Source organism: Lethenteron reissneri, chromosome 30, assembly GCF_015708825.2.
Source record: "Lethenteron reissneri isolate LAM-NWPU_2019-01 chromosome 30, ASM1570882v1, whole genome shotgun sequence".
In the NCBI taxonomy this organism is placed as follows: domain Eukaryota; kingdom Metazoa; phylum Chordata; class Hyperoartia; order Petromyzontiformes; family Petromyzontidae; genus Lethenteron; species Lethenteron reissneri.
Genome location: NC_083808.1, coordinates 8,578,331 through 8,605,026, shown reverse-complemented (window position 1 = coordinate 8,605,026; position 26,696 = coordinate 8,578,331). Strand labels below are relative to the sequence as shown.

Below are 26,696 nucleotides of genomic sequence, written 5' to 3'. Positions count from 1 at the left end.
GTCACGCATCACCTGCCCGTGCATTATGAGATTATCATTCGGTGGCATGAGACTGTAGCAGGACAAAAGTTTCTCTCCTGTTCTAGCCAGAAGCTGGGATGGCACCAATTTGAACAGAGCAATGAAACATAATCCTGAGAAAACAAATTAAAAATAGAAATGATAGAAAAAAATATTATTAGGTTTCTCCAAAACCAGAAAATCCAGTTTTTGGAAACTGGGATTCGTTTCGGATCAAAGTTATTATGACAACATCCATCTCTACGCACTTGTGGTTAGAACCACATGCGGGTTCTTCTGTACTCTGGAAGTCATCTGAAATGTACACATTCATCCATTAAGCAATGAAAAAAACCCATTAACGACTGCATTTTTGTATGCCTTTTACTGTTGCGTAACCAGCAGCGTGAGAGCAGTGATTCTAATCTGGACATGAAAGGCCCGCAAGCCTGCCCTCGCCTCGAGGCGCTGGTGAAGCCTTCCCTGGTCCTGGCGGGGCGGCCGTGGAAGCTGTCTCTCCTCGCCAAGCGATTGGGCCTCCTCAAGGTAACGATGGCCAGGACAGTCTAGTGGTTTCTGAAAACGGCTGTCCCTGGTACCCTGAAGCTTTCGTGAAAATCATTTTATTCCGGGTTTTTAAATGTGTTGTGGCCATATCGATCAATCGGTCAATCTTTACGTGTCAATATTGCCCTCAATAAAATAGCATCGGTGCACATTACAACAGAACAGGAACCGCACAGGAGTATAGAACAACAGCAATGAACAAACTCGTCACGACCTCCAGCGGCTACATGATATGGGGGAAAAGGTGGAGTCAGCTGAGTAGTGGGTGGGGCCAGCTCAGTAGTGGTGGGGCTAGCTGCGTAGTGGGCGGGGCTAGCCGAGTAGTGGGCGGGGCTAGCAGCGTAGTGGGCGGGGCTAGCCGTGTAGTGGGCGGGGCTAGCCAAGTAGTGGGCGGGGCTAGCCGAGTAGTGGGCGGGGCTAGCCGAGTAGTGGGCGGGGCTAGCCGAGTAGTGGGCGGGGCCAGTGGAGTCATGTGTTGGGACTAGCAAAGTAGTTTGCGGGGCTAGCTAAATAGTGGGTGGGGTTGAAACTGGGAGTAGGTGCAACCTATCAGCACTCGGCAGTGCCAGTTTCAGCAAAGATTAAGCCATTCACTGTGGGCATGAGTAGAGGTTGAGTGGGTGTGGCGGTATGTAAATGCGTCTCGGTTATTTTTGATTTGCAGGTTTTATTTGAAGGGTTAATGCGACCCCCTGCAGCCACTAAAGATACAACAGTCACCACACTGTAAAACATTTAAAATCAAATCGCTGATACAGTAAGATGCCTCTAATCCACGCGTCTCTTGTTGGCCAATCCTATGCAAATCAACTGCATTTGTTTTTGTGTCGTGTATTCTTGAGCACTGTTCAAGAGTTTGATGGTCTGCCTGCAGTATGACGAGTACTCCATATAGGGCAAACAATGGCCACAATCTACTGCATAGGTCCATGTCGGTTGTGCCATCTCGGTTTCCGACGTGTATATAGGTTATATTGCTCGGCAGTATATCCGACATTTCTCTCGATGAGCTGATCTTCATATCCCGAAGAAGCTCCCAGCCTTGTGCAGTGAAAACGTCCAGACACCGTGCTGAATAGCACGTGGTACAACCTGACCAAACACGCCGTGAGAGCTAATTAATACGATCGCCATTTACTGACGCTTGTGTCTGCCCGCAGGCGGCGACCTACGAGTGCGCCGTCGCCACCGACCTGGGAGTCGTCGTTTCGCCGGCCGTGGTGGAGAAGGTGGAAAAGGACACGTGGGCTTTGAGCTGCTCGGGAACGGTGAGGCCTGGCCAGAGAGCCGGCGACAGACTTTCACCGGCATGCACACGCCCAAGCCCGCTGTTCGGTCGGAGAGATCGGCCCCATCCATCAGCGCCTGGACGCGGTCTCTGCGCACCGATTCTCCCCCTCGCCCCGCACCGTTGTCCAGCTGCCTCACCGCAGGACGAAGCATTTGTCTTCCAGTTCCCTAACTCGCACAGCTTGGCCCTCCTGGAGCTCGCTCCTTCCATCTGTCTTTCCATCTGTCTGTAGCCGTACTCGATTGAGTAGGCTCGTCAACCCTCGCCACCATTTTCGCGAGAGTCTGCTCTCCCGATGGTTGCTTGAGGTTACAAAGTCTAGGGCTTCTGCTTAGCAACTGCAATAAAAAAAAAAGTTAGAGCCTGGCGGGCAATGTGCTCGCCGCTGGGTCAATTTGCGCGGTGTCAATAGTTCGGCCCCCAACAGCTGCCCCGGTGATTTCTGTAGAGAATTACGAAAGAGTGGCGGCGCCATAAATTAAAACGGCCCCGTAGAATTATCGGTCGGAAGGCATGTTAATTGTGTTCTTGTACCATGGCACGAGTCCCGTTGTTTAATTTTCAGAAATATGTGCACATTATTTTCCTCGTGTAAATAAATTTTGTTAGCCTTGTGATTTTCCCAAGAGAGAGTCTCACATGTGGCTTACCAAGTTAAAAACAGGGAAACTAGTGTCATCATCCGTCAGCATTTTGTGCTTCTGATGAAAGCACCGAGAATGCACCAAATATCATCAGACCTTCGAAGCTAAGCAAGTTTGAGCCTGGATAGTGCGTGGATGGGGGGTAACCTCCATGTGCAAAAGACAGGTTCGGTAGGCGTTTGGGGCAGTAGGGGGCAGTGCGACAAAATCAATTGTTCTGCACTTCCGGTCACCTTCAACAGCCCACGCTGAGCAGCGTGGTGAAGTATGGTCATATATCCCTCAAGATGTGGAGAGGCCCTCGGTCAGCGGTGTACTGACAAAACGGGCTGTACATGTACGCAAGCAATTGGCATCGGGGTTATAATGGACTTTGATTCAATCAAGCCATATCCATTTATTCATTTTTTAAAAAGTATTGCAATAATGCACCTATTTGCAGCACTCTTCATTGCTCCCCCAGCAAACACGGTTCTGCTAATTTTCCAGCACATCAAAGTCTCATGTAGGAAAAACTTTCAGGAATATAAGCTGCACTGGACCCCGGACCTGATGCGGTTTACTTGAAAAATTAATTGAAGACAAGGCAAACACTGAAATGCATTAACGCTCTGGGGGCAACCATGATATATCTTGGCATCAGGATGTTTGGGAAGGGGGGGGGGGGTAAAATCATAAATCGCAAGGCATTTGCCGTGCAAGCTTCCCACACTATTTGCAAGCTCTGTAAAATAACGTGAAAAATACAAACACAATGGTCCCGCCAAGCCAAGACGAAGAGCTGTGCGTAAATCTACCACAGATGTGCGCGCGTACGTGCTTGTGCGCGCATGCTTGTGGGCGCGTGCTTGTGGGTGCGCTGAGGACATGAAGAGGCGAGGACGGGGAATCATTCCTCTATCTGTGTCCCTCGAGAGAAGACCCATGCGTCTTCTGACAAACGTACACTGTGCTGGTTGGTCACACGGCCAAATACTGCTGATGCTAGAACAAAAGCCGTTGCTTCATCAGCAGCGGCTTTTGGGGGTTGTTCACGCACCAAATTGCATCTTGGCGTGCTCGCTCACTCCCAGGCTCTTCTGAACTGATCGAATGTGTCCCGCAGCGGGAAATCACGTTGCACAACTAACTGCTAAGGATAATGGCGTTAAAACAATCAAATCAATAATTCAGCCAATGCTCTTTGCTTAGCCAGGTGAGGACTGATTGAGATGTACTGCCTCTCGTCAGCGGGACATCAGGCTCACTGTAGTCACGTAGGTTTGATCCGTTGTGCATTCGATGTGGGTTAGAAACATGCAAAATTGGACCTAGAAACATCACTTTGATGCCTATCCTACCAAGAGTGCCATCACGGGACATCATTTTGATGTCTTGTGATGTTGCTTTTGCTTAAAAAGAACATTTGAATCTTTACGTTAATTTTAATGTTTTACTAATGGAACTTTCTGTAACAAAAAATATATTTAAGTGATTAATATTTAAAATTACCGAAGTGATTCAATTCAGTGCACAAGCGGTGAACGCTCTTAACATGTAATATTTTTAAGTCTGAAAATACTAAAATACGGAATATAATCTGAAAATCTCATTTCCAAAACACCACAATCAGAAACTAATCCCGAATTTGAATGTGTGCATGCCTGTATTGCTAATGCTTTTGCGTGGACTTATGCCAAGACAATCTGCCTTTCAGTTCGACTATGGCAGTGATTCCGAGGAGCTGGAGGCACCCATCTCTGTGCGCTGGTCAAGCGACCCGCAGAAGTCCATCGATGCCCTCGCCAACCGTAAGCATGGCGCTTGCGATTAAGTAAACTTAGTGAAGCTACACGTGCCAGATTCACGTGATGCTGAATGTTTAATTTAATCCATTGTTTGTCGATAAGATACTAATGTCTCCATCACTAGCCTTTTGGTAACGCATCAAGGGGTGAGTTTTTGGCTGTCTTGTCAAGTTGTGATTCTGCCCACGAATGTGTTTGTTTCTGCTTGTGTTGTGGTTATTGCAAACATGATGGCTTGTATAAAGGTGTCAGTTTTGTACCAGTTTAAAGGGTAAAAACCTATCACTATATTTTGCCACTGGTAAAGGAGGTCTCGTAGTGTAAATGCTTACCCCGAGCTCTCAATACTCTGATAGTGCGCTGTTTTTGAGTTGTACGCCTTTTGACGTCATCTGGTCCAACACCAATGGAGACTAGGCTCTAAGAAAAGCCGTCTCGGGTGTGGACCAATCAACTTCAAGGACAGTGCATATCATTATCAGAGTTGTTTCTTTTTGTTTGCATTTTTTACTGCTTGTGTTGTGGTTATTGCAAACATGATGCCTTGTATAAAGGTGTCAGTTTTTGTACCAGTTGAAAGGGTAAAAATCTATCACTGTGTTTGTTTCTGTTGCGACCAAGCATTGGGGGGGGGGGGGGGGGTGCACGTATCCTGTTTACAGCCCTGAGCCAGTGATGTAAATTCTACATTCCAGTCGTGAGAATGAGTCTGTCCATAGGGGAACAACAACCATTGCTGAGTTCCCACAAAAGTGGAACTTGTTCTATTTTCCCGGAAATATGATGCGCAGAGTCAATCCCCGAGAGGGATTTGAATTCGAAGATTTCCGATTGTGAGCACTGTGCTCGCTCTAACCACTGCCACCACCCAATTAGTCAAATCTAACCCAAGCAGATGAAGGAAATAAAAATATCCTGGCTGCATAATCCGAAATGAAGAGGGGTAAAAGGAATCCTCGCGCAGTGACTAAACCTCCTCTTTCTCTCTCTCTCTTCTCACAAACTGTTCCCTGCCATTCGCCTGGTCCCGTAGTGACGCTGTACAAGTGCGGGGTTGGCAGGAGCGACTGCAGCCTGTGCCAGGCGGTGGCGCAGGAACGCGCGTGCGTGTGGTGCGGGGAGCCGGCCGCCTGCACCTTCAAGGATGACTGCGGCTCTCCCTCGCAGGATGTGTGCCCGGCCCCCACCATCACACGCGTGAGGCCCCACCTTCCACCTCCAGCACTCCTGCGGCCTCCAGCGCCGCATCCGTAGCCACCTCTACCTGCATGATATGACACCACTAAGTGGCTGTGAAGTCACCACGGCGCCTGTGCCATGCTAGGTGCACTTTGAGTCCACGTGAAGTGTCGAAGGCCTGCCTGCAGTAGATTTGAATAAAAAAATTTACATTTTAAGGATCTTAAACAAAAAAAACTCGCGTCACAGATCCGCTCTTCACATTCAGGACACGCTGCACTATTTACCACTAGCAAACGGTGATTGGTTGCGCTTTTTGCACAGCAGCTTGATGACCCTCTCCGATCGCGCTTTGGGTTTGTTACCCTGGACCCAGGTGGAGCCAACCTCGGGCCCACGGGAAGGAGGGACGCGGGTGACCATCTCCGGGGTCAACCTGGGAAAGGACGTCTCCGACGTGGAGGCTGTGAGCGTCGGTGGCGCTGCCTGCACCATCCTGCCCCAGCTCTACCAGGTGTCCGTCAGGTAAAGGCACCGCTGTCGCCTAATCCACCCCGCCAGCTGCCTGAGATTTGTAACCGTGTTGGTATTCATCCGACAAAGCCTCATTGATTCTCAATAGACTTCTTTTCTCTCAACGAGAGCGATGTTTGGCCAATTCGTTTTTAATTAGCGTTTTTAATTATTGGTTTTAATGAGATTTATCCTTTAATTATGAAGCTTTGTGTCAATGCACGCCGCGCTGTGCTTGATGGCCTTACAATTATGAGGTGGCATTCTGATGAAAGCCACTGGTGGCACAGTGTGTGTCAAATCTTGTCATGCAGCCAAATATTGACACTCGTTAACTAAATTAACTGAAGCATTTAATTTATTCATTTGACTCCATTACTGTCGGTTAACATACTTGCTTCACGTACACAGGTCAACATGTAAATTGTCAAACCATATACTTTGATAAATTTGCAAAAATAAAGTGGCGATATGAAATGTATTTCAACCGAAAGACATCGCTGCGGATTAATAAAACCTCATTCATAAATTACGGGAAATCGCACTGCAGCACACATTCAGCCAAATGTTTCCGCGGGTGAATTGTTACGAGGCTTCTCCTGTGCACTGCGTGTTCACTGCGAGAGAGACCTCACTCTTGTATACCGTGGGGTGTTGTGCAGGATCGTGTGCGAGACGGGCCCTCTGCCGGACTTGGGGCCCGTTGACGTTGGGGTGACGGTGAAGGGCAAGGAGGCCGCGTCACTCCCACAGGCCTTCACGTATACGGTGCGCACCGCGGCCTGTCTGTCCATCTGTCCGTCTGCTCATCTGCTCATCTGTATGTATGTACGTTGATATTCTTTTGCGCCGTACATAGCTAACCTTGCCAATCGGAGGTGCGGGGGAAGGACAACGCACACCAAACAGAAAAAGCAGTTTTAAAGAAATAATTTTCTAGATTTAAAGATGCATAGCTCCTAATATCGGAAGGAAGAGCGTTCCAGATGGCTGCAGAAGCTCATCTGAAAATACATGGAACATCTTTGTTCGATCACCAGCCGAAAGCCTCTGCGAGGATGAAAAGGTGTGTGGTGTCTGCTTATATAATTGTTTGCGAGTCTCTTCATTTGACTGGCCGGCTATCCATCCATCTGTTCGTGTGTCTTGTCTGTCTATTAGCCTGTCGGTCTCGCTGGCTGCCTGTATGTAAGCATACTAACAGTGACAAAAAGTGTATCATTTATGTGACGTTTGTACCTGATGGGATTTAATTAGTCACCCATTCCCTCAAAAGGCAATGACAGGGCAGTGCAGTCAGTAGAACTGTGGACTCACAATCCCAAGATTATTAATTCAAATTCTGGCAATGTTCAACTTAGCCAATCATCCCTCTGTGGCCGATAATTAATGTAAGAACCAGTCTGTGACGGAGGCTTGCATTGGTAGCATTAAGCATAGATGGCTTCCTACCATCGCGTTTATACCACTAGCTCACAACTGGCCACAGATGGGGCCCTGCCAAACGCTGAAAAAGGAGCGTGGGGACGCCGAATTGTTTCCTTTTTGTTATCGCCGAGTGTTTATTTTATTTGCGCGCTCGTTGAATTTCCTTTGCGTATTTTCAGGACCCACAGCTGAGCGAAATGAGCCCTGCATGGGGCCCCGTGTCTGGAGGAACAAGAGTGACCATTCACGGGCAGCACTTGGACACCGGCCACGAAGTCGATGTGTTTCTGGGAACCACTCCCTGCAGGTGATGGCAAGAATCGTCAGATAGACGTCACCCCCGGTGCCATGTGTTAACCCCGGTGGCAGTTTGGCCTGGATCCATCGACTCTCAGCTTAGCGCCAGGATGTGTCTTGTCTCAAGTACGCAGGATTCCTCATTACTGGATTGGCTGGTCGTTCAGAAGGCTTTTGCTATGTTCAAGCACTCTGGAATCGGAATCTTTATTTATCCTGGAGAAATCCGATGAGCTATGAAACTATTTTTGCAGATGTTCAGAGTGCTGAGCCAGAGCCGTTTAAATGCCGGTTCTCAAGTATCAAAAAATTGTTACTCTCAATCGGCTCAACAATGGTTGCATAAAAGGGGTTTATTCCAGCACTGAGAATTCAGGGCCATGTTAAAGTAGTGTCCCGAGTGTTGATAAAGTCGTAATTGAAGTTGTATTACTTCAATTGCAGGGTCGTTCCCCGACACATGTTGGTACACTGCTCACTGTGACCGTTGTTGAGTATCATTTTTTTGAACCTCATTAAATGGCTCCAAATAACACAACTGGAATACAATTGTAAACAATAGGAATCAATGCCTGTTACTTTTCCAGTCCGATTGGGAAAAAATGTGTGGTTGCACGTGTTTTGTGCTGAGAGGAGTGGTGGCGCGGTGGTTGGCGCACTGCGGTACGAACCCAGTGACCCGAGTTTGATTCCCGCTCATCGCCAACATCGGTGACGAGTACAGTATCTGAACTGGTCGTGGGCCTCGCCTAGGTCGAATAAGCCATAAAAAAGTGCCTGGTGCGGTCTGTAAAAAATCGGCACTGAGTAGACAAATGCTGTCGAGCGTGGAGCTGGCCACACAAACCCCCCTCGTGTGCCGTGTTGGCCTTCGTAGGTGCTCGCGAACAGCACTTGCCCCGACAATCTGTTAGAGGCTATACGGGGGATATTTGTTTTTTTGTGCACACGTCTGTGCGCGTGCAAACGTGCGCATGATTGCATGCACGTGCGGATTTGTATCCTCTGGGACACGAGCTCAACTTCTTATAAATTTCCCGCTCAACACCTGCACCAGTGTAGACTGCCATCCCCCTGGGTTCTGTAACTACGTTGAGGCCACAGTTTTAAACATCAGGAAATGTGTACGAGGCTTGCGCACTCTTTTCAATGGGAAATGTGCGCAAGTGTTTCTCCCCCCCCCCCCCCCCCCCACTAAGAAACAAATAGTATTTTATTTTCAAACATAAAGTACATTCTACAGATTTAGAGTTCAACATTTTTTTTTGCCACCTCACTAGAAGCATCGTGTAATGGCGAGAGCAGGGGGGGGCGGGTGGTGGTGGTTTAGCTGTGGGGGTGTGTGGAGTGGCGGCGGGGGCGGGGGGGGGTGCATTGTTAAAATTCCAGAACATGCTGCGGGGAAACGTGCAACACAGATTCGGAGACGAGGCTTCCAGTTCCAGCCCTGCCTCGACTCATCCGTCGGACGTAGCTCGGGAGAGCTTTAGGGAGTGGGGGAGCGTGGGGGATTGTGGGAGGGGTCAGGCAGCAGGATGCTGAAGCGAATGTGAAACACATGTTGGGAAGGAGAGAGCGCCCAGAGGAGAGTTGCTCTTGAGAGCTCAACCCGAACGCCACATGCGTAGATGGGCAGGGAGCGGGGAGGGGGTGAGCACTTTCTAGAGGCAACCAGCGAGGTAACTGGGTGTCTGGAACCGCCGGAGATGATGATGCCGAGGTGCCTTTTTAAGAGTAAAAATACTCAGAAACGTGAATTCGCAAACGGAAGTAAGGGGGGACAATCGTTGGAACAATGATGGATTGGTCCCCTCCTCCCCCACCTTGCCGAGCACTCCGAGTGACATCACCGGCCATGCTGCGCTCACCTCGTGTGCAGTGCTGTCAGAGCATCGATTTTAGACCACCACCAACTCAAAAAGCTAAGGTTGTGGCCAGTAGAATTTGTGATGGCTGCGGGATAATGGGACGGTTGTATGCTGGGTTTTATTCCTCTTGGGAATCGTCGGTGCAATAATAGCCATCGTTGCCTCCTGCTGCCTTGTGCCGCTGCAAGGGGGGGGGGGGGGGGGGGGGGGGCTCTGTGTGGGACTAACCCTCCCTGATCGCTGAGAACTTTTGTTGCACGATTGCTTTTCGAGTGCAGTTGTTTCTGCACCAATTGGATCCCACACTGTGACGCAATTGAGTGTGGCGTATTTTGCTGTTATATTGCGTTTTGGAGGTGTAGAGTCGGGGACGAACTCTCGTATCTTATTTTTTTCAGTTTCATTATCACGTGATGTGCTTTGTATATTATGGGCGAATTAATTGGTTTAGGTATAAAATTAGTACATCATTGATACAATGAACATAATTACACGATGAGGACACCTTTGACCAACTCAATTATCAGTTTAGTTGGTGAGCAGACGGATAACAACAAACGTTTAATTCAGTCTCTTTATTTATTTAACCAGGCGAAAACCCACTGGGATTCGTTATCATGTTTGCAAGGGACTGGTTGTAGGCCACTTATATTTAGAAAACATTTTGAATATTTGCAACAACGATGTGTTGTTTAGCTTTTTAAATCTGCCACTGGATCGTTGCAAGGGGCATGGTCATGGTTCCTCACCCGCCACTGCGATGCCACGAATTGTCACAATCCGAGGCCGTCGTTCAAGTCAAGAGTTGAATATATTTGTCTGATTTTTATTTGTTTGTAATTGTTGTGTGAAGTTTGTACATTCTCGTTTCTTCCACATACTGATCATTCTAAATGCAACTTGAGCATTTAAATCCCCTTCTGATTTGCACTCATGCTAAATGACTCGTTCTTGGGGACACGGTTTGATAGATGTTTGTTGTCCGTAAAAAAATATTTCAATTGATGCACCATTACGTTCCCAATAATTATACCAACCCCTTACCCCCGTGTGGACTGTGCGTTCCTGTCTGTTGCAGGCTGGAGAGGTGGCAGGGCGGGCAGCTCGTGTGCGTGACGGGCGCAGCCCCGGATCCGGGTCAGGTGATGGTGCGCGTTGAGTTTGGTCCCATGGCGGAGAGGACGCTGCTGGAGCCGTTTCAGTACTGGCCGAATCCCGTCATCGTGTCCTTGTCTCCACTGGAGAGCTTCTACAGGTCCCGGCATAGAACACCCGCCGCCGCAAACATAGCAGCCAGCTTCAGCCTCACCGTTACCGAGACCGCCACCACCAATTTTGGCAGAAGCAGTTTAGCCATCGCCACGATGCCGGCAGCAGCACAGCAACCACCAGCTTCATGAGTGCCGTCCCCACAACCATGGGGTGTCATCGGCACTACCGCCAGCAACATAAGCATGATCAGCACCACCACCATTACAACTAAAATCAGCACCACAATCGTCGAAATTGGCGATGGCATCATCGTGTTACTTTTGTATTGTTATTAGTGACAGCCTGATGAATCGTCATCGATCATCACAGTCGTCATTGGACATGATGACCACTTTCACAACTATCACCACAAAGACAACGATCTCACAATACCGCCTTACCAGACTGTTGGGGCAAGCGCTGCTAGCGAGCACCTACTGTCACCACACTCGCACACACGCACACACACACACACTCGCACTCACCTCTCGTTATGTTCGTTGTTGTGCCGACAGTGGTGGCCGCAATATCACGGTGTTGGGGGAGCGGCTGGACTCGGTGCAGAGCGCGCGTATGTTGGTGCGCGTGCGTGGGTCCGGTGCCTCCTCGGCCTACGGCGTCCCCGCGGCCCGCGTGCGACGAGCCCTGCCCGCCACGCACGCCCAGCCCGCCCAGCCCGCCCAGCCCGCCAGCGTGAGAACCCCCCCACCACCTTCTTTAGCGCTCCCGCGCAGCTTCGCCAATATGGCGACTTCGGTTGAAATCTTGAATTCTCGCGGATAAGGATTTTGTATTCGTTGGCCGCTTAAATACCCCAGCGTCACAGAGTACCATGCGTCGCCATCATCTTGTCGTCATCGTCACCATCCGTGTTCAATCCACTGCTCGATGAAGGCCTCTCCAAGCGGCCACCAACCACCTCGCACAAATCCCACGATGTGATAATCCACCTAGCATGTGCACACTAGCTGATTTAATCGCTCTCGATGCAATACACTCTGGAAATGTGTCTTGGGACTTGGCGAGGCATTTCTGGGCAAATGATTGACATTAATTTGATACCCATGAACTCATGGTCTCGCCGATGCTGAATCACCAAGACGTCGGTGCACAGTCCTGCCACTATTGGCATGGCTGCAGGTGGTGCCTGACGTGCACCTTGGCCCCCTGCCTGATTTATTTTCCTCCGAGTGACTTCTGAGTGAATTTAAATTGGTAATTAAATCTGTTGGTTGTTAGAGCATGCCCGCTACTCAACCATGTTGCATGTGGTCCCCCACAATGTTAAGTCGGGGTTTGTATCCGAGGGGAATTAGCAAAGTGCTCTTTACTACGAGGTGGACGTCATATTTTCTGCCGCATTATTGTCTGCAAGAGTAAACGGTGGTTTACCATTCTTCATCATTATCGTCATCAGCCGTGGTTAATCCACTGGAGGCTCCTAAAGCCGTCGACAACTCACGATCTCGGGATCAAACAGTCCGTCCAGCGCCTGCGCGCACAAGCTGATTTTACCGCTCCAGTTCCACGGTGGACATCCTCCCGGGAGACGACCCCTCCTTTGGCGACCACCCCGTCCGTCGTTAGCCTGGACCGCTGATCGCCATACCCACCTCGGCGACTGGTTCTGCCCAAGTTAATTTGCTTTTAGAGTTTTTTTTGTACGTGTCACGTCTAACTCATCCGATATTTATACGTTTTTTCCCGCACCTGTGATGTAAGCATATACACGTTCCAGGAGCGTCTCCTCCACATCTCTCTTGCAAAACTGATCACGTGCCTCAGTGGGTTGTCGAGGGTACCGTACACGTCCTTGTGGTGATAGAGGCTACATACAACCGGTGTTTCTCGCGGGCAGTAAGCTCTTGGCATTTATTTATTAATTACAAGCAAGTGAGAGCCCTCCCCGAGACAAAAATGTCACTTCATTGGGACACCTGGATTAAACTCAATTACAGCAAAATACTGTACAACGTTCGAAGCAATTGCGTCGTATAACATAATGTTATTATTGTTTACGTTTACAATAGGGGGGTAGCAACAGCGGTTGAAATGGGGCCGGTATCCGACAGTATAGCCAATCCCGGCACTTCTCAGAACGCCAAATGTGTAAACCAACACCTTTCAGAACAGTTCCTATTCCTGTACTACGAGGTTTCCGCAGAGGGGAGACGATGGTGGACATTTACATTTCGACAACTGGATAGCAAGAGATCTTTTATTGCCAAGTCCGGGGAATATAGTTCTTCTGCGGTCTGTCTGTTTGCTTCTGAGGAACCTTTCGCATGCAGATTCCGAAGCCTCTTAAGTTGATGCATGTGGGGGTGTGTTACGGCTGTGGATCAATTATTGATCGCCTTCCAGGCTCTCAATCCTCTTTGTTAGATGAGTGTATAAAGCCACGTGTAATGTTAGCTTTTGGATTTTACAGGTTTCTCTCCCCCCCCCCCAACTTCCACCCTGTACTTGGCAGAACACAATTAGCGAGAACTCTCACTCGCACTGGACCGTGGCCAAAATTGAAAAATGTTCAACCCTGCCACCCCGTGGCTCCAACATCCGGCGGGTTAAAGGTTTTTATTTTTGGGTTTGCCGCTAATGAAAGGCAGATGCGTTGTTCTTATGGGACAAAATAAATAGCAAAGAAATTGTTGGATTGTAGTGATAAGCAAAATGAAACGATAACGATTAATTCTCTTCTGCTGAGCGAGTGAATTTGTATTCCTCTGCACGTCAAAACATCGGTTATGTATCGGATGTCAGGATTTGCAAAAATAAGTTTGTGGCGGGATGGGGGGGGGGGAAACTGGAGATGGGAAAATAGTTGGAGAAAGTCAGAGGGAGGCACGGTCATGAATAATTCAACAAATGTGTTCGAGCAACATTTGTGAATTTATTTCATACGAGGCTCCCACGTTGTAACTTTCCACACGTCCATGTTTAAACACGGCTCTGCTCGGGCAAACTACTTAAGTCCTTCGGCATGCTTTAACTTTCCATTCAAGACAATTTGATGGACGTTCATTTATGTAACGCCGTGGTAATTTGACTGGACAGGCAAGTTGAAATCCAACACTTTTAATCCGCAATCGTGTTATTGTACAAGTAGTTGCTGATAATTGGCATGTTTTACAGGCATTAAACGGTTCGCATATAAAAACACTATAAAACATTGTTATTCACGTTAAAAAGTCATCGGTTTGACTATGAACAGTCCCAATGAATTTTGTTAAGCAACTTTGCAGCCTTTTTTGGCCATTGACCAGTGAACCGAACGTGAAGTTTAACAGGACTGGCGTCGTCCCCACAGAGTGCTTGCTTATCTTGAGTTTTTTTTTTAAATCGACTCTCTAAAACCACGCGTTATCTCTATTTTTACTTCTGTTATTCTCACGTTACATGTCTGCGCCCACGTATGCGTTGGTAGAGACGCAAAATGCCCGCAGCATTCGGCAATCGATGCATCATTGCGCCCATATAGTGTCTATACTTTTAGTTTTTTCGGTAAAGTCACGTAGGTAAAAAAATGAAATTAAAATTAATAAAAATAAAATAATAAAAAATCACGACGTTTCGGAGGCAACACAAGTCTCCGTCATCAGGTGGGACCGTCACAGCCAGATTTACTGTATCCAGTGAGGCAGGGATTCCAAGATGCAAGTTCTTAAATACAAGTTAAGGGGGAGGAGAGGGGTGGGGGAGCTTATCAGAATGTGGTAGCCAATGAATGGAACGTATCGGGAGGGGGGGGGCGGGGCTAAAAGAGTGTCTATTAAATTGCTCGTTTCTGATTGGCTGGGATGGCAGCACGATGTCTTCACTTGTATGCCACGGCTCCTGGCACTTGGCCACCCTCTCCCGGTTTTCCCAGGATGGTTCTCCTTCTTCAGGTAGCCGTCCCGGGACATTCGTGAGTCTACCCGCTGACATTAAAGTCCAGTTTTTTGTCCGTTACCAAAAAGACAGCATACCACTCGAGACGATGCTTATTCTTTCTCCCCTCTTCTGGTATTGTGAAATGTTCTTCTCCTTTCCGTGATATTTTTTTGTACCTCGGAGGTGGAAAAGTTACCTGGCGACAAGTCTCAAGCCTTTTTGCTGCTGACCAGTCCTGTAAAAGTTGGGCTTGCATCCGAGCGATCGGCTGTGCAACGTGAAATTCAATACGTTCGTCAATAACTCGGAGGGCTTAAAACGAAAATGTATAGCAGGTGACGTTTCGGGCAATGGCCCTTTGTCAAGTTAATAGAGAGGCAAGAGAGATACAGTGGACGAGAGTTACAGAGACTGCACTTTACACCGTGGGGCCTGATGAGAAGTCGTTGCATGCATCTGAGTTGCTTATATATGAACGTATCTGCAATCGGTTGCGAGCATTTTCTCAACCAGTTGCTCATGGTGGAGACAGATTCTACGTCACTCGATCCGCTCTGCGGTCCGTAGCGTCGTTTGCGCAATGACTCCACTCGCAACGCGAACAAAGCAGTTGCGGGGCGACCTTTTAAGTTGTGCGCTTTGGAGAGCTGCTACTCGATCCGACGGCGTTTCGTTCGCGGACGCTCACAGCTAACCTGAGCATCGGTGATGATCGCAGGAGCCCCCGTACGGCCGCTGCACGGTGCAGGCCGAGGACCGCATGCTGTGCCTCTCCCCGGACGTCCGGGCCGCCCTGTCCGCCGTTGGCAGCGGCGGCGGCAACGCGGGCCGCGCGACCTCCGCACCCGCGAAGCTGCAGGCCGACGTGTTTATCCGCATGGACGCGCTGGAGCTCGCCCCGGACGACGGGAAGCCCTTCCATTACTTCCCTGACGCCGAGATCTTCCCGCTGAACCGAGACAGCCCCAACTCGCCGTTCCGCCACAAACCGGGCAGCCTCATCACCGTGGAGGTGACCGTGCCGTGGGCGTTGTCGCGAACGGTGGATCTTTCGCGCCGATCGCCGTCGTCGTCGCTATCGCACGGCTGAGCTTTGCTCCCCCCCCCTCCTCCCCCCACCAGCTCCCATAATGGTGGCTGAGAGGAAGTGTGTTATCAGTCAAACACCGTCAGTTTGTTATTTTATAAACCTTAGGTTAGGGTTCGGGGCAGAAAAACAGAGGGTTGAGGTTATGGTTGTCATCGGAGTGCAGTGCAGCAGTGCCATTGATGTATTATACTGTGCTCCAATGTCTGTGCGCCCTGTCTTCACCAACCTGCACTGACCAGTGTGCTGAAGTATGGGTAAACAATTCCCATGATATGCACGGCATGATGAGACCCATTCCCCGATGTGGATTGGCAAAAAATCTGTCCGTGTACAATTTGTGATTGAGCCCAGACCTTTAAACTCGCCAAACAACATCTATTTTTATCTCTGCGGAGAGCTTGGGGTTTGCACTGAAGTTCTCAGCGGTGCGGTTATCGTGTTGTGCCACAAGCACACCATGAATCACAGGCCTTGTGGCCCCCTTACTTGCACTGCCGTGCAATCATTGGTTACTATGCTGAAGGCCTCAACTCAATCCAGATGAAAACCTAATGTAAAATTGGGTGTCTGAGTAGGAATGCAATTCAGGATCTTAATCCTATTCTATTAACAAAAAAAAATACCAAAAAAAAATCGTAATTTCACATGGCCGCCTGACCACCTGATTAATATTGTAAAACAAACATGTCCTAAAATGTATCGCGATCGTCACGAATTGCGAATGTCCACACGAATCCCCCTCCACCCCCACCGTGCACAGCATTTATGGCGAGCAGGGACATGAACTGGACCGGGCGTTGGGCCAGGGCGAGGTGAGGGCCTTCCTCGGCTCGGCCGAGTGCGTCATCAAGACCCTGTCTATGCAGCACCTCTACTGCCAGCCGCCAGCTCAGCCACCCGACGGACAGGAGCCCGCTCAGTTCCGGGTGAGCTGGCGAGACACCGACCCAACACGTTCTATCTTTTTTTGCTTCTACGCGTTCTTTTAGTCAACAGTTTTTTAAGCCCTCTTCTTTTTCCTTTGCTTCCAGAGGTCACCAAAGACCCACGTCGTACGAGTTCTGTGATGCGTTTAAATGACTGGGCAATTAATCAAATTCGCCAAATGTGTGAACCCTGCCCCTGCCCTGTGGCCCGACCTTGCCGCTGGCGGTGGTGCCGCAGGTGGTGATGGGAAACCGCGAGTACCACCTGGGCGCCGTGGAGTACGAGACGGACTCGGGCGTCGTCTTCCCACTCGAGGCGCAGATCGCGGCGGGCGCCGGCTCGGGGGTCGTGGCGCTGCTCGTCGTCATCGTCATTGTCGTCTACAGGTGGAGGAGACCGGGATGACCTCTGACCTCCTTCTGTGGCTACCCTGATGGCTCTCCTCCTTCCTTCAATACCACGTGTGGCATAGCTGTTCCATTTTCTCCTCCCTAGCCAAATGAATGTACTCGTCATTGTCGGCATCTAAATGATGTGTGTCTAAGCCAGGGGTCGGCAAGCAAAATAACAAGAGGAGCCATTTATTTTCAAATTCTGTAAAAAAACAACTCGCTATTTCAAGAGCCGCAATGCATGTGAATACGAGACGAGCCTCAATATACGACGTGTCACGAAGCGGTCTTTAAAGAGCCGACCCCTGATCTGAGCAAACTCTTCAGGGGTGGCCGGATACCTCGGTGAGAGGCGCAAGGAGGGTATTGGATGAGTTGGCGTTGGATCCTCTTGCACGTGGGTTGGCTTTGCCTGATTGGTCACAGTCCCCTGAGATGCATCCGCTGTGCCCCCCCTCTCCGTGGTCCCATCAGGAGGAAGAGCAAAAAGGCTTCTGCGTGACTACAGGAAGGTGCAGAACCAGCTGGAGGACCTGGAGATCAGTGTGCGCGATCAGTGCAAGAAGCAGTTCTCCGGTACGGCCCACACTTATTCTCAAGGCTCGCACACCACGTTAATTACGTTTGTGTGCATCAACTTGACTACTGTGTTACAAGATTAAATTAAATTTCGATTTAAAGCTTTCGTGACTGCAGGGATTCATCTTATTGGTTCTTTCGGTAAAGTCACGTAGAAGGAAAATAATAAAATAATAAAAATAAAACATTATAAAATAATTCTCACGACGTTTCGGCCACAACGCAAGTAGCCGAAACGTCGTGAGAATTATTTTATTATGTTTTATTTTTATTATTTTATTATTTTCCTTCTACGTGACTTTACCGAAAGAACCAAGAAGAAGATGAAATTATTATATCTTGAGGGGAAAAAAAACACCGTGACCCTCATGTAGATAAAGGGGCGATTTAAGTAGTTGCTTAAGTAGTTCCGTGACAGATTGGAGACACGGCTTACCTGCAAGTGTTCCAAAATGAAATAGCTTTCTCGTTACACGGCAATTCTGATACAATTCGGGGGGGAAAATCGGCAAATATAAATCTCTCCACGCATTGCTGCAACCCTCCTCACCTGTACTCTCTTACCCACAATGCCCCGCTGCCCCCCCCCCCCCCCCCCCCAGACCTGATGACGGACATGGAAGACATGTCGAGCGACCTGGTGGTGACAGGCATCCCCTTCCTCGAGTACCGCACCTATCGCGAGCGCATCTTCTTCCCGGGCCAGGAGGCACCCCTGGCGAAGAGTCTGTCCGTGGCGGATTCACGCCGAGCCACCATGGAGCAGGGCCTCTTCCACCTCTCGAACCTCCTCAACAGCAAGCTCTTCCTCACCACGGTGAGTGGCCCCAGCACAGAGCTGCTCACGCAAGCGGGGGGTGGCAGCGTTGCCGAGATCGGTCTCATACCGGGCGATGATTTTTTTTTTTTTTTACTACCAGGTAAGGCCCACTGAGCTATTTTATTCTTTTTTTCAGAAGTGACCGGGCTATCACAAATGATAGCTCAATAAAGTGGCTTATTGTCATGTGGAAAATTGTAGCAGCCAATTAATTTCAACGCTTTTAATTGTGGAGGGAAAAATTGGAGGACCAGGAGAAAAATCCACGCGACCGCGGGGAGAACATGTAAACTCCAATTGTCACAGACGTCAGGGTCGGAATCGAACCCACAACCTCTTGTATACCAGGCGAGGTAGTTAACATCTGGTCATAGGCCAGCTGTACACACGCACACTGGGCTAATAGAGACAGCATACCTCTAATGTATATGGAACGATCAGTGATTATAGAGTGTAGCTCACCCAATGGACAGCACGGTTTTCTTCTGAACTCGTTCTTGTTCGATTTAACTGGGCACAATGTAAATTGCCCGATGTGGGAACGTCTTGGCCAGGACTTCTGGCGGTGTAGACATAGGTTGCCATGACATAATTTTTCACAATTCAATACGATATCAACTTTCACCGTGTGACTGACCGCAATATCAGTGCCCCATGTATTTGTAATTGTATTGTTATTGTGCTTTGCTGTACTCCCAGTACACATTAAGATTCCTTAAAAGTTATTCAGCTGCATTTGCCTCAACAAAAATCTGTCATAAGGCTCCTTATCATTGCGATGGATAATGCATTTACTGTCGGTAAGACAACTAATTATTTTAATTTATGTATGTTGAATTTATTTCGCACAGTATGTAGCCAACCGTGCTAATCAGAGGTGCGGGGGGAAGGACAACAACATTAATAACATTTACATTGTAAATGATGATTTAGTATCATTGCCATGCTCGCAACCACTGCGGATAATTATTTACAAACCGTTAGTTTGATTTATGACAGCCAGTAATTGACAACTTAAATCTTTGCACGTGTTATTTTTGAAACGTGAAATGCAATACTTAAGAAAAGTAATATGAGCAATGACAATCACGATATAAGGATATTTATCTAAACGGACGGCACCATTATCCTGGATCTTCTTATACTCTGCGATACATCGTAGTATCGCCGTACCCACAGCAAGCCTCGTTCATGAAGCCATTCACTGCCATCCATCATGAACACTGCTTTGTAACAGAATAACAGATGTTGAGCCAACGTTTTAGGTAAAGGTCCTTCTTCAGGGCAGTGATGGAGCATCTGGAAAATTGTGGTGTAGATGGTGACCGAATTTAACAATTTGGTGTGCACTGATTTTGACCATTGCCTGAAATGCATGGCTTGGTTGTGTGATCGCTATTTCTGCGCCGTTGTTTGTTTATGATAATGCTGGTGGAGTATTTTTAGCCAGTGTTCCTATTCCCTTGTTGATGTTCTCCTTGAATAATATTTTAAGTTTTACGACTGCATTCTCATGTGAATGTCCCACGAACAAACCACCCAGAGGCAGGTCTCATGAGAGAAGGCTCTCCGGAAAGATTCGCTGACATAGATTAACAACAAATAATAATACAACAAAATTCCTTCTATATATCCGGATATGCCTCACTGAGTATGGAAGACTCATATTTTTAGGAGGATCATGCACTTGGATGTTTGGCCAGTTCCACCAATAAGTGGTTGGCATTTGGCCGGAAGCCCATACACATATGGAGATAAAACTTTAAACTCTGCACAGCTAGATTCAATACATTGCTGTACTTCCATTACCTGGCCACCTTTTGACGCCCATGCTAAAAACACCTCGCAGTGCCAAGCGTTCCTCTCATTAAATTAATAACTGACCGGGCTTTTACATCTGCTTGGCTTCTGAGGCCTGCCGAGCTTGCATATTTATAGTGATTTGATGGCAGGCATAAAAAGAGAAATTAATTTACAGATTTACAGTTTTTCATTTACAAGCGCATCACTAAATTACATTTAATACTTGGAGGCTTGGGGCTAAGTCAGTGGTTGTCACTGGGACCTCTAAAACCCTGATCCCGTTTTTTCTTCTCGCTGAGAAGTCAGCCCGCCCTGACCGGGGCGATACTCCGGTTTGACACGCGATGCGAGGTCCACAATGATCGTACCGTCCGTTTTTCAAAACATCGTTATCGTGATTGTCTTTGCTCATTTCATTATTCTAAAAATAAATGACTTCCTGACTGAATATTTATGGAATAAGAAACTCAACGGGAGGTCCGTAATTAAAGTTGTAAATAAATTGTGATAGTCCGTTTTTAAAATGAGTGATTGACTGCATGGCGATTATTTGACACCATTTCTTTCTCGTAGGTCATTGAGTTGTTTAATTATTCTTTACTGGACAGCATGTGCATTTTTCATTCAGAAGTTGCAATTACGCTATATAATTACGACAGGATATCTATGGGACCTTTTAGGCCAATTGCTTATTCTTATTTTGTCATCATAATTCTGACAAGTTTATGCGTTTGAATAAATTAAGTTGCCTTCAATCTTACTGGATGCACAGCAAAGCAAATCCATAAATTCAACCACAGAGTTATGGGGAGCTGATATCATGACATTTCTCACATCTTACGTTTTTATTGGTATTTTAAATATAGACAGTTTAATAGTAGGTTTTTACCCTTTTAACTGGTCAGTTTTGTACCAGTTAAAAGGGTAAAAACCTACTATTATATTTTGCCACTGGTAAAAGAGATCTCATAGTGTAAATGCTTACCCCGAGCTCTCAATACTCTGATATTGCACTGTGTTTGAGTTGTACGCCTTCTGGTGTCATCTGGCCCTACACCAATGGGGACTAGGCTCTAAAGAAAGCCGTCTCGGGTGTGGGCCAATCAACTTCAAGGACAGTGCATATTATCATCCTTATCAGAGTTGCTTCTTTTTGTTTGCTTTTTTGACTACTTGTGTTGTGGTCATTGCAAACATGATGCCTTGAATAAAGGTGTCAGTTTTGTACCAGTTAAAAGGGTAAAAACCTACTATTATATTTTGCCACTGGTAAAAGAGATCTCATAGTGTAAATGCTTACCCCGAGCTCTCAATACTCTGATATTGCACTGTGTTTGAGTTGTACGCCTTCTGGTGTCATCTGGCCCTACACCAATGGGGACTAGGCTCTAAAGAAAGCCGTCTCGGGTGTGGGCCAATCAACTTCAAGGACAGTGCATATTATCATCCTTATCAGAGTTGCTTCTTTTTGTTTGCTTTTTTGACTACTTGTGTTGTGGTCATTGCAAACATGATGCCTTGAATAAAGGTGTCAGTTTTGTACCAGTTAAAAGGGTAAAAACCTACTATTATATTTTGCCACTGGTAAAAGAGATCTCATAGTGTAAATGCTTACCCCGAGCTCTCAATACTCTGATATTGCACTGTGTTTGAGTTGTACGCCTTCTGGTGTCATCTGGCCCTACACCAATGGGGACTAGGCTCTAAAGAAAGCCGTCTCGGGTGTGGGCCAATCAACTTCAAGGACAGTGCATATTATCATCCTTATCAGAGTTGCTTCTTTTTGTTTGCTTTTTTGACTACTTGTGTTGTGGTCATTGCAAACATGATGCCTTGAATAAAGGTGTCAGTTTTGTACCAGTTAAAAGGGTAAAAACCTACTATTATATTTTGCCACTGGTAAAAGAGATCTCATAGTGTAAATGCTTACCCCGAGCTCTCAATACTCTGATATTGCACTGTTTGAGTTGTACGCCTTCTGGTGTCATCTGGCCCTACACCAATGGGGACTAGGCTCTAAAGAAAGCCGTCTCGGGTGTGGGCCAATCAACTTCAAGGACAGTGCATATTATCATCCTTATCAGAGTTGCTTCTTTTTGTTTGCTTTTTTGACTACTTGTGTTGTGGTCATTGCAAACATGATGCCTTGAATAAAGGTGTCAGTTTTGTACCAGTTAAAAGGGTAAAAACCTACTATTATATTTTGCCACTGGTAAAAGAGATCTCATAGTGTAAATGCTTACCCCGAGCTCTCAATACTCTGATATTGCACTGTGTTTGAGTTGTACGCCTTCTGGTGTCATCTGGCCCTACACCAATGGGGACTAGGCTCTAAAGAAAGCCGTCTCGGGTGTGGGCCAATCAACTTCAAGGACAGTGCATATTATCATCCTTATCAGAGTTGCTTCTTTTTGTTTGCTTTTTTGACTACTTGTGTTGTGGTCATTGCAAACATGATGCCTTGAATAAAGGTGTCAGTTTTGTACCAGTTAAAAGGGTAAAAACCTACTATTATATTTTGCCACTGGTAAAAGAGATCTCATAGTGTAAATGCTTACCCCGAGCTCTCAATACTCTGATATTGCACTGTGTTTGAGTTGTACGCCTTCTGGTGTCATCTGGCCCTACACCAATGGGGACTAGGCTCTAAAGAAAGCCGTCTCGGGTGTGGGCCAATCAACTTCAAGGACAGTGCATATTATCATCCTTATCAGAGTTGCTTCTTTTTGTTTGCTTTTTTGACTACTTGTGTTGTGGTCATTGCAAACATGATGCCTTGAATAAAGGTGTCAGTTTTGTACCAGTTAAAAGGGTAAAAACCTACTATTATATTTTGCCACTGGTAAAAGAGATCTCATAGTGTAAATGCTTACCCCGAGCTCTCAATACTCTGATATTGCACTGTGTTTGAGTTGTACGCCTTCTGGTGTCATCTGGCCCTACACCAATGGGGACTAGGCTCTAAAGAAAGCCGTCTCGGGTGTGGGCCAATCAACTTCAAGGACAGTGCATATTATCATCCTTATCAGAGTTGCTTCTTTTTGTTTGCTTTTTTGACTACTTGTGTTGTGGTCATTGCAAACATGATGCCTTGAATAAAGGTGTCAGTTTTGTACCAGTTAAAAGGGTAAAAACCTACTATTATATTTTGCCACTGGTAAAAGAGATCTCATAGTGTAAATGCTTACCCCGAGCTCTCAATACTCTGATATTGCACTGTGTTTGAGTTGTACGCCTTCTGGTGTCATCTGGCCCTACACCAATGGGGACTAGGCTCTAAAGAAAGCCGTCTCGGGTGTGGGCCAATCAACTTCAAGGACAGTGCATATTATCATCCTTATCAGAGTTGCTTCTTTTTGTTTGCTTTTTTGACTACTTGTGTTGTGGTCATTGCAAACATGATGCCTTGAATAAAGGTGTCAGTTTTGTACCAGTTAAAAGGGTAAAAACCTACTATTATATTTTGCCACTGGTAAAAGAGATCTCATAGTGTAAATGCTTACCCCGAGCTCTCAATACTCTGATATTGCACTGTGTTTGAGTTGTACGCCTTCTGGTGTCATCTGGCCCTACACCAATGGGGACTAGGCTCTAAAGAAAGCCGTCTCGGGTGTGGGCCAATCAACTTCAAGGACAGTGCATATTATCATCCTTATCAGAGTTGCTTCTTTTTGTTTGCTTTTTTGACTACTTGTGTTGTGGTCATTGCAAACATGATGCCTTGAATAAAGGTGTCAGTTTTGTACCAGTTAAAAGGGTAAAAACCTACTATTATATTTTGCCACTGGTAAAAGAGATCTCATAGTGTAAATGCTTACCCCGAGCTCTCAATACTCTGATATTGCACTGTGTTTGAGTTGTACGCCTTCTGGTGTCATCTGGCCCTACACCAATGGGGACTAGGCTCTAAAGAAAGCCGTCTCGGGTGTGGGCCAATCAACTTCAAGGACAGTGCATATTATCATCCTTATCAGAGTTGCTTCTTTTTGTTTGCTTTTTTGACTACTTGTGTTGTGGTCATTGCAAACATGATGCCTTGAATAAAGGTGTCAGTTTTGTACCAGTTAAAAGGGTAAAAACCTACTATTATATTTTGCCACTGGTAAAAGAGATCTCATAGTATAGACAGTTTATTACGTTTGCTACTGTATTTGCTCCATGCTTATAGTGCAAGGCTATCGCGAAAGAAGGCGCTACGCTTCAGACACGATCTGCAGCTTCACAAACATGATCTGCAGCAGCTTCACAACGTTGCTCTGTTTAATCCCAACTGAGTAATTTGTGGCGCATATTTCTTCGGCTAATTACTCCCGCATCGGTAACCGGGGGCGGTCTGCCGGATTCGTATCGCAAACCAGAGGTCGCAAACGGGTTTCGATTCCGTACCCGGCCGCACCAGGGTCGCAAACGGGTACCCGTACCCGGCCGTACCCGTACCCTACCCGTACCCGGCCGGGTACTGGTAGGGTACGGGTATCGGGTACCTGATTGCGACCTCTGGGATGAAGCCATGTTGCAGGCGCGGGTGGGTTGATTCTAGGAACTTGAATTGTGAAAAGAGACAAGACGTTGTGAAATGAGTGACAAACGGTTACTCACCAGTGACTCACGGTCTACCCGTACCCGGCCGCACCAGGGTCGCAAACGGGTACCCGTACCCGACCCGGGTACGGGTAGCCGGGTATCGGGTATGGTACGGGTATCGGGTACCCGGTTGCGACCTCTGCCGCAAACCTTTGCAACGAGCGGTGAACGCGCTCCCGCTGGGCCTTGCCACTGCCCCCGTAGTGTGAAGTGTCACATCGCGGCAACCGTCATCGGGACCACCCCACTCCCCCCCGGGTTCCCTTCCGTACTCGGGTCGTCAACCCTGCAGATGATCCACACGCTGGAGGGACAACCCAAGTTCTCGGCACGGGACCGTGGCTGCGTGGCGTCGCTGCTGACGGTGGCGCTGCAGGACAAGCTGGAGTACTACACGGACATCCTCAAGACGCTGCTGGGAGACCTGGTGGGGCAGTACGTGGCCAAGAACCCCAAGCTCATGCTGCGCAGGTGAGCGCCTCGCAGTTCGGATGGCCTCCTCGCCCGATCGTTCATCAGCCCTCCCCTCCTCCCCCATCGTTCATCAGCCCCCCCCACCCTCTCCTCCCCCATCGTTCATCAGCCCCGCTCCCCAGTCGCCTGCCAGTAACGCGAGCCCATCAGTCTGCTCATAAATTCACTAACCGAGAAGGGTTTTTTTTTGGCGGTTAATTAATTTCCATCTCTTACAATTTCTCAGTGAGCACACCCATTCATTTAATCAGTGCTTAATTTGCAACTTAAGCAATCGTTTATTTAAGCACCCATCCGTTTATTAGTCTGTTCATTCGTTTTCACACCTGTTGATTAACTTGTCGCTATTCATCATGCGCGCAGCCGTCGAATTAAAGCCTTCCTTGAATTTGGCCCCCAAATTTGTTCATTCACCCACTCGTCCCACTCGCCCACGAGTCAAATCGTTAATTCACACAACCGTTTCCACACTCATCACACCTGTCCATTGGGGAACTCCACGCGTTCACACGCGCGTGTGCGCACCCCCCCTGTGCCGTGTGGCAGGACGGAGACGGTGGCAGAGAAGATGTTGACAAACTGGATGTCTGTGTGCCTCTACAAATTCCTCAAGGTGAGGCGCTTCCAAAGGGTCCCCACGGAGCAGTGATCCAAGAAATAATACGAAGATAGCAATTGGACTAATGATGTACAAGCCCAATGTCAACCCACTTTGCTGAAGGCCTCATGGGGTTCTTTGCTCCATAGAATCAAAATCCTTATACAGGCTGGAGGAATCCGATGAGCGATAAAGCTCTTTCTCACAGATGTCCAGCATGGGCAGATCAACAAGATCCAAGTTGCAACAGCAAACAATTAAAAAAATTAACGGAGTGCAAAATAGAGAAAATGGTAAGCAAAGTCACTTAATAATTTTTTTTATAAATCAATAAATTATTTAAGTCCGATGTTTTTTTTTTAAGGTCGAGCAAGGCAGCAAAAACAACAACATACCAGCACCACACCAAACCAAGATAACACCACACAGCAGCAGTCCCTCACTAAAGTGGCACGTTCACATTGAACTATCGATACACGCTGAATGATTATAATTACAAATCACATTTGCAAATGTGACTGGCTCAGGGCTGTAAACAGGAGATCAGCACTGTGTCAATGTTCACTTTAGTATTTTATATAAATACTCTTTGGTTCTTTATATAAATATACATGCAAATTGCAATCCTTGAGCCTTTCCCGAACACCCCTGCAAATTCCCATTAGTCGCCATACAGCGAACATAAGCGAGGCTATAAGCACACATTGTTTAACTTCACAGAATGGGGT

The 26,696-nt window shown here is 47.4% G+C and overlaps 1 protein-coding gene across 1 annotated transcript in view; it reads left to right on the top strand.

The window, feature by feature from the left end:
• Positions 1–26,696, top strand: part of LOC133349491 (plexin-B3-like) — a 132,244-nt gene that overhangs the window by 93,632 nt on the left and 11,916 nt on the right. Inside the window, 17 exon segments of the mRNA XM_061562992.1 lie at positions 403–546; positions 1,728–1,835; positions 4,199–4,292; positions 5,323–5,486; positions 5,845–5,993; positions 6,644–6,749; positions 7,589–7,716; positions 10,653–10,829; positions 11,341–11,518; positions 15,420–15,713; positions 16,568–16,717; positions 16,956–17,104; positions 17,585–17,603; positions 17,605–17,686; positions 18,292–18,506; positions 25,189–25,367; positions 25,917–25,983. Coding sequence (XP_061418976.1) covers positions 403–546; positions 1,728–1,835; positions 4,199–4,292; positions 5,323–5,486; positions 5,845–5,993; positions 6,644–6,749; positions 7,589–7,716; positions 10,653–10,829; positions 11,341–11,518; positions 15,420–15,713; positions 16,568–16,717; positions 16,956–17,104; positions 17,585–17,603; positions 17,605–17,686; positions 18,292–18,506; positions 25,189–25,367; positions 25,917–25,983 — 2,403 coding nt within the window.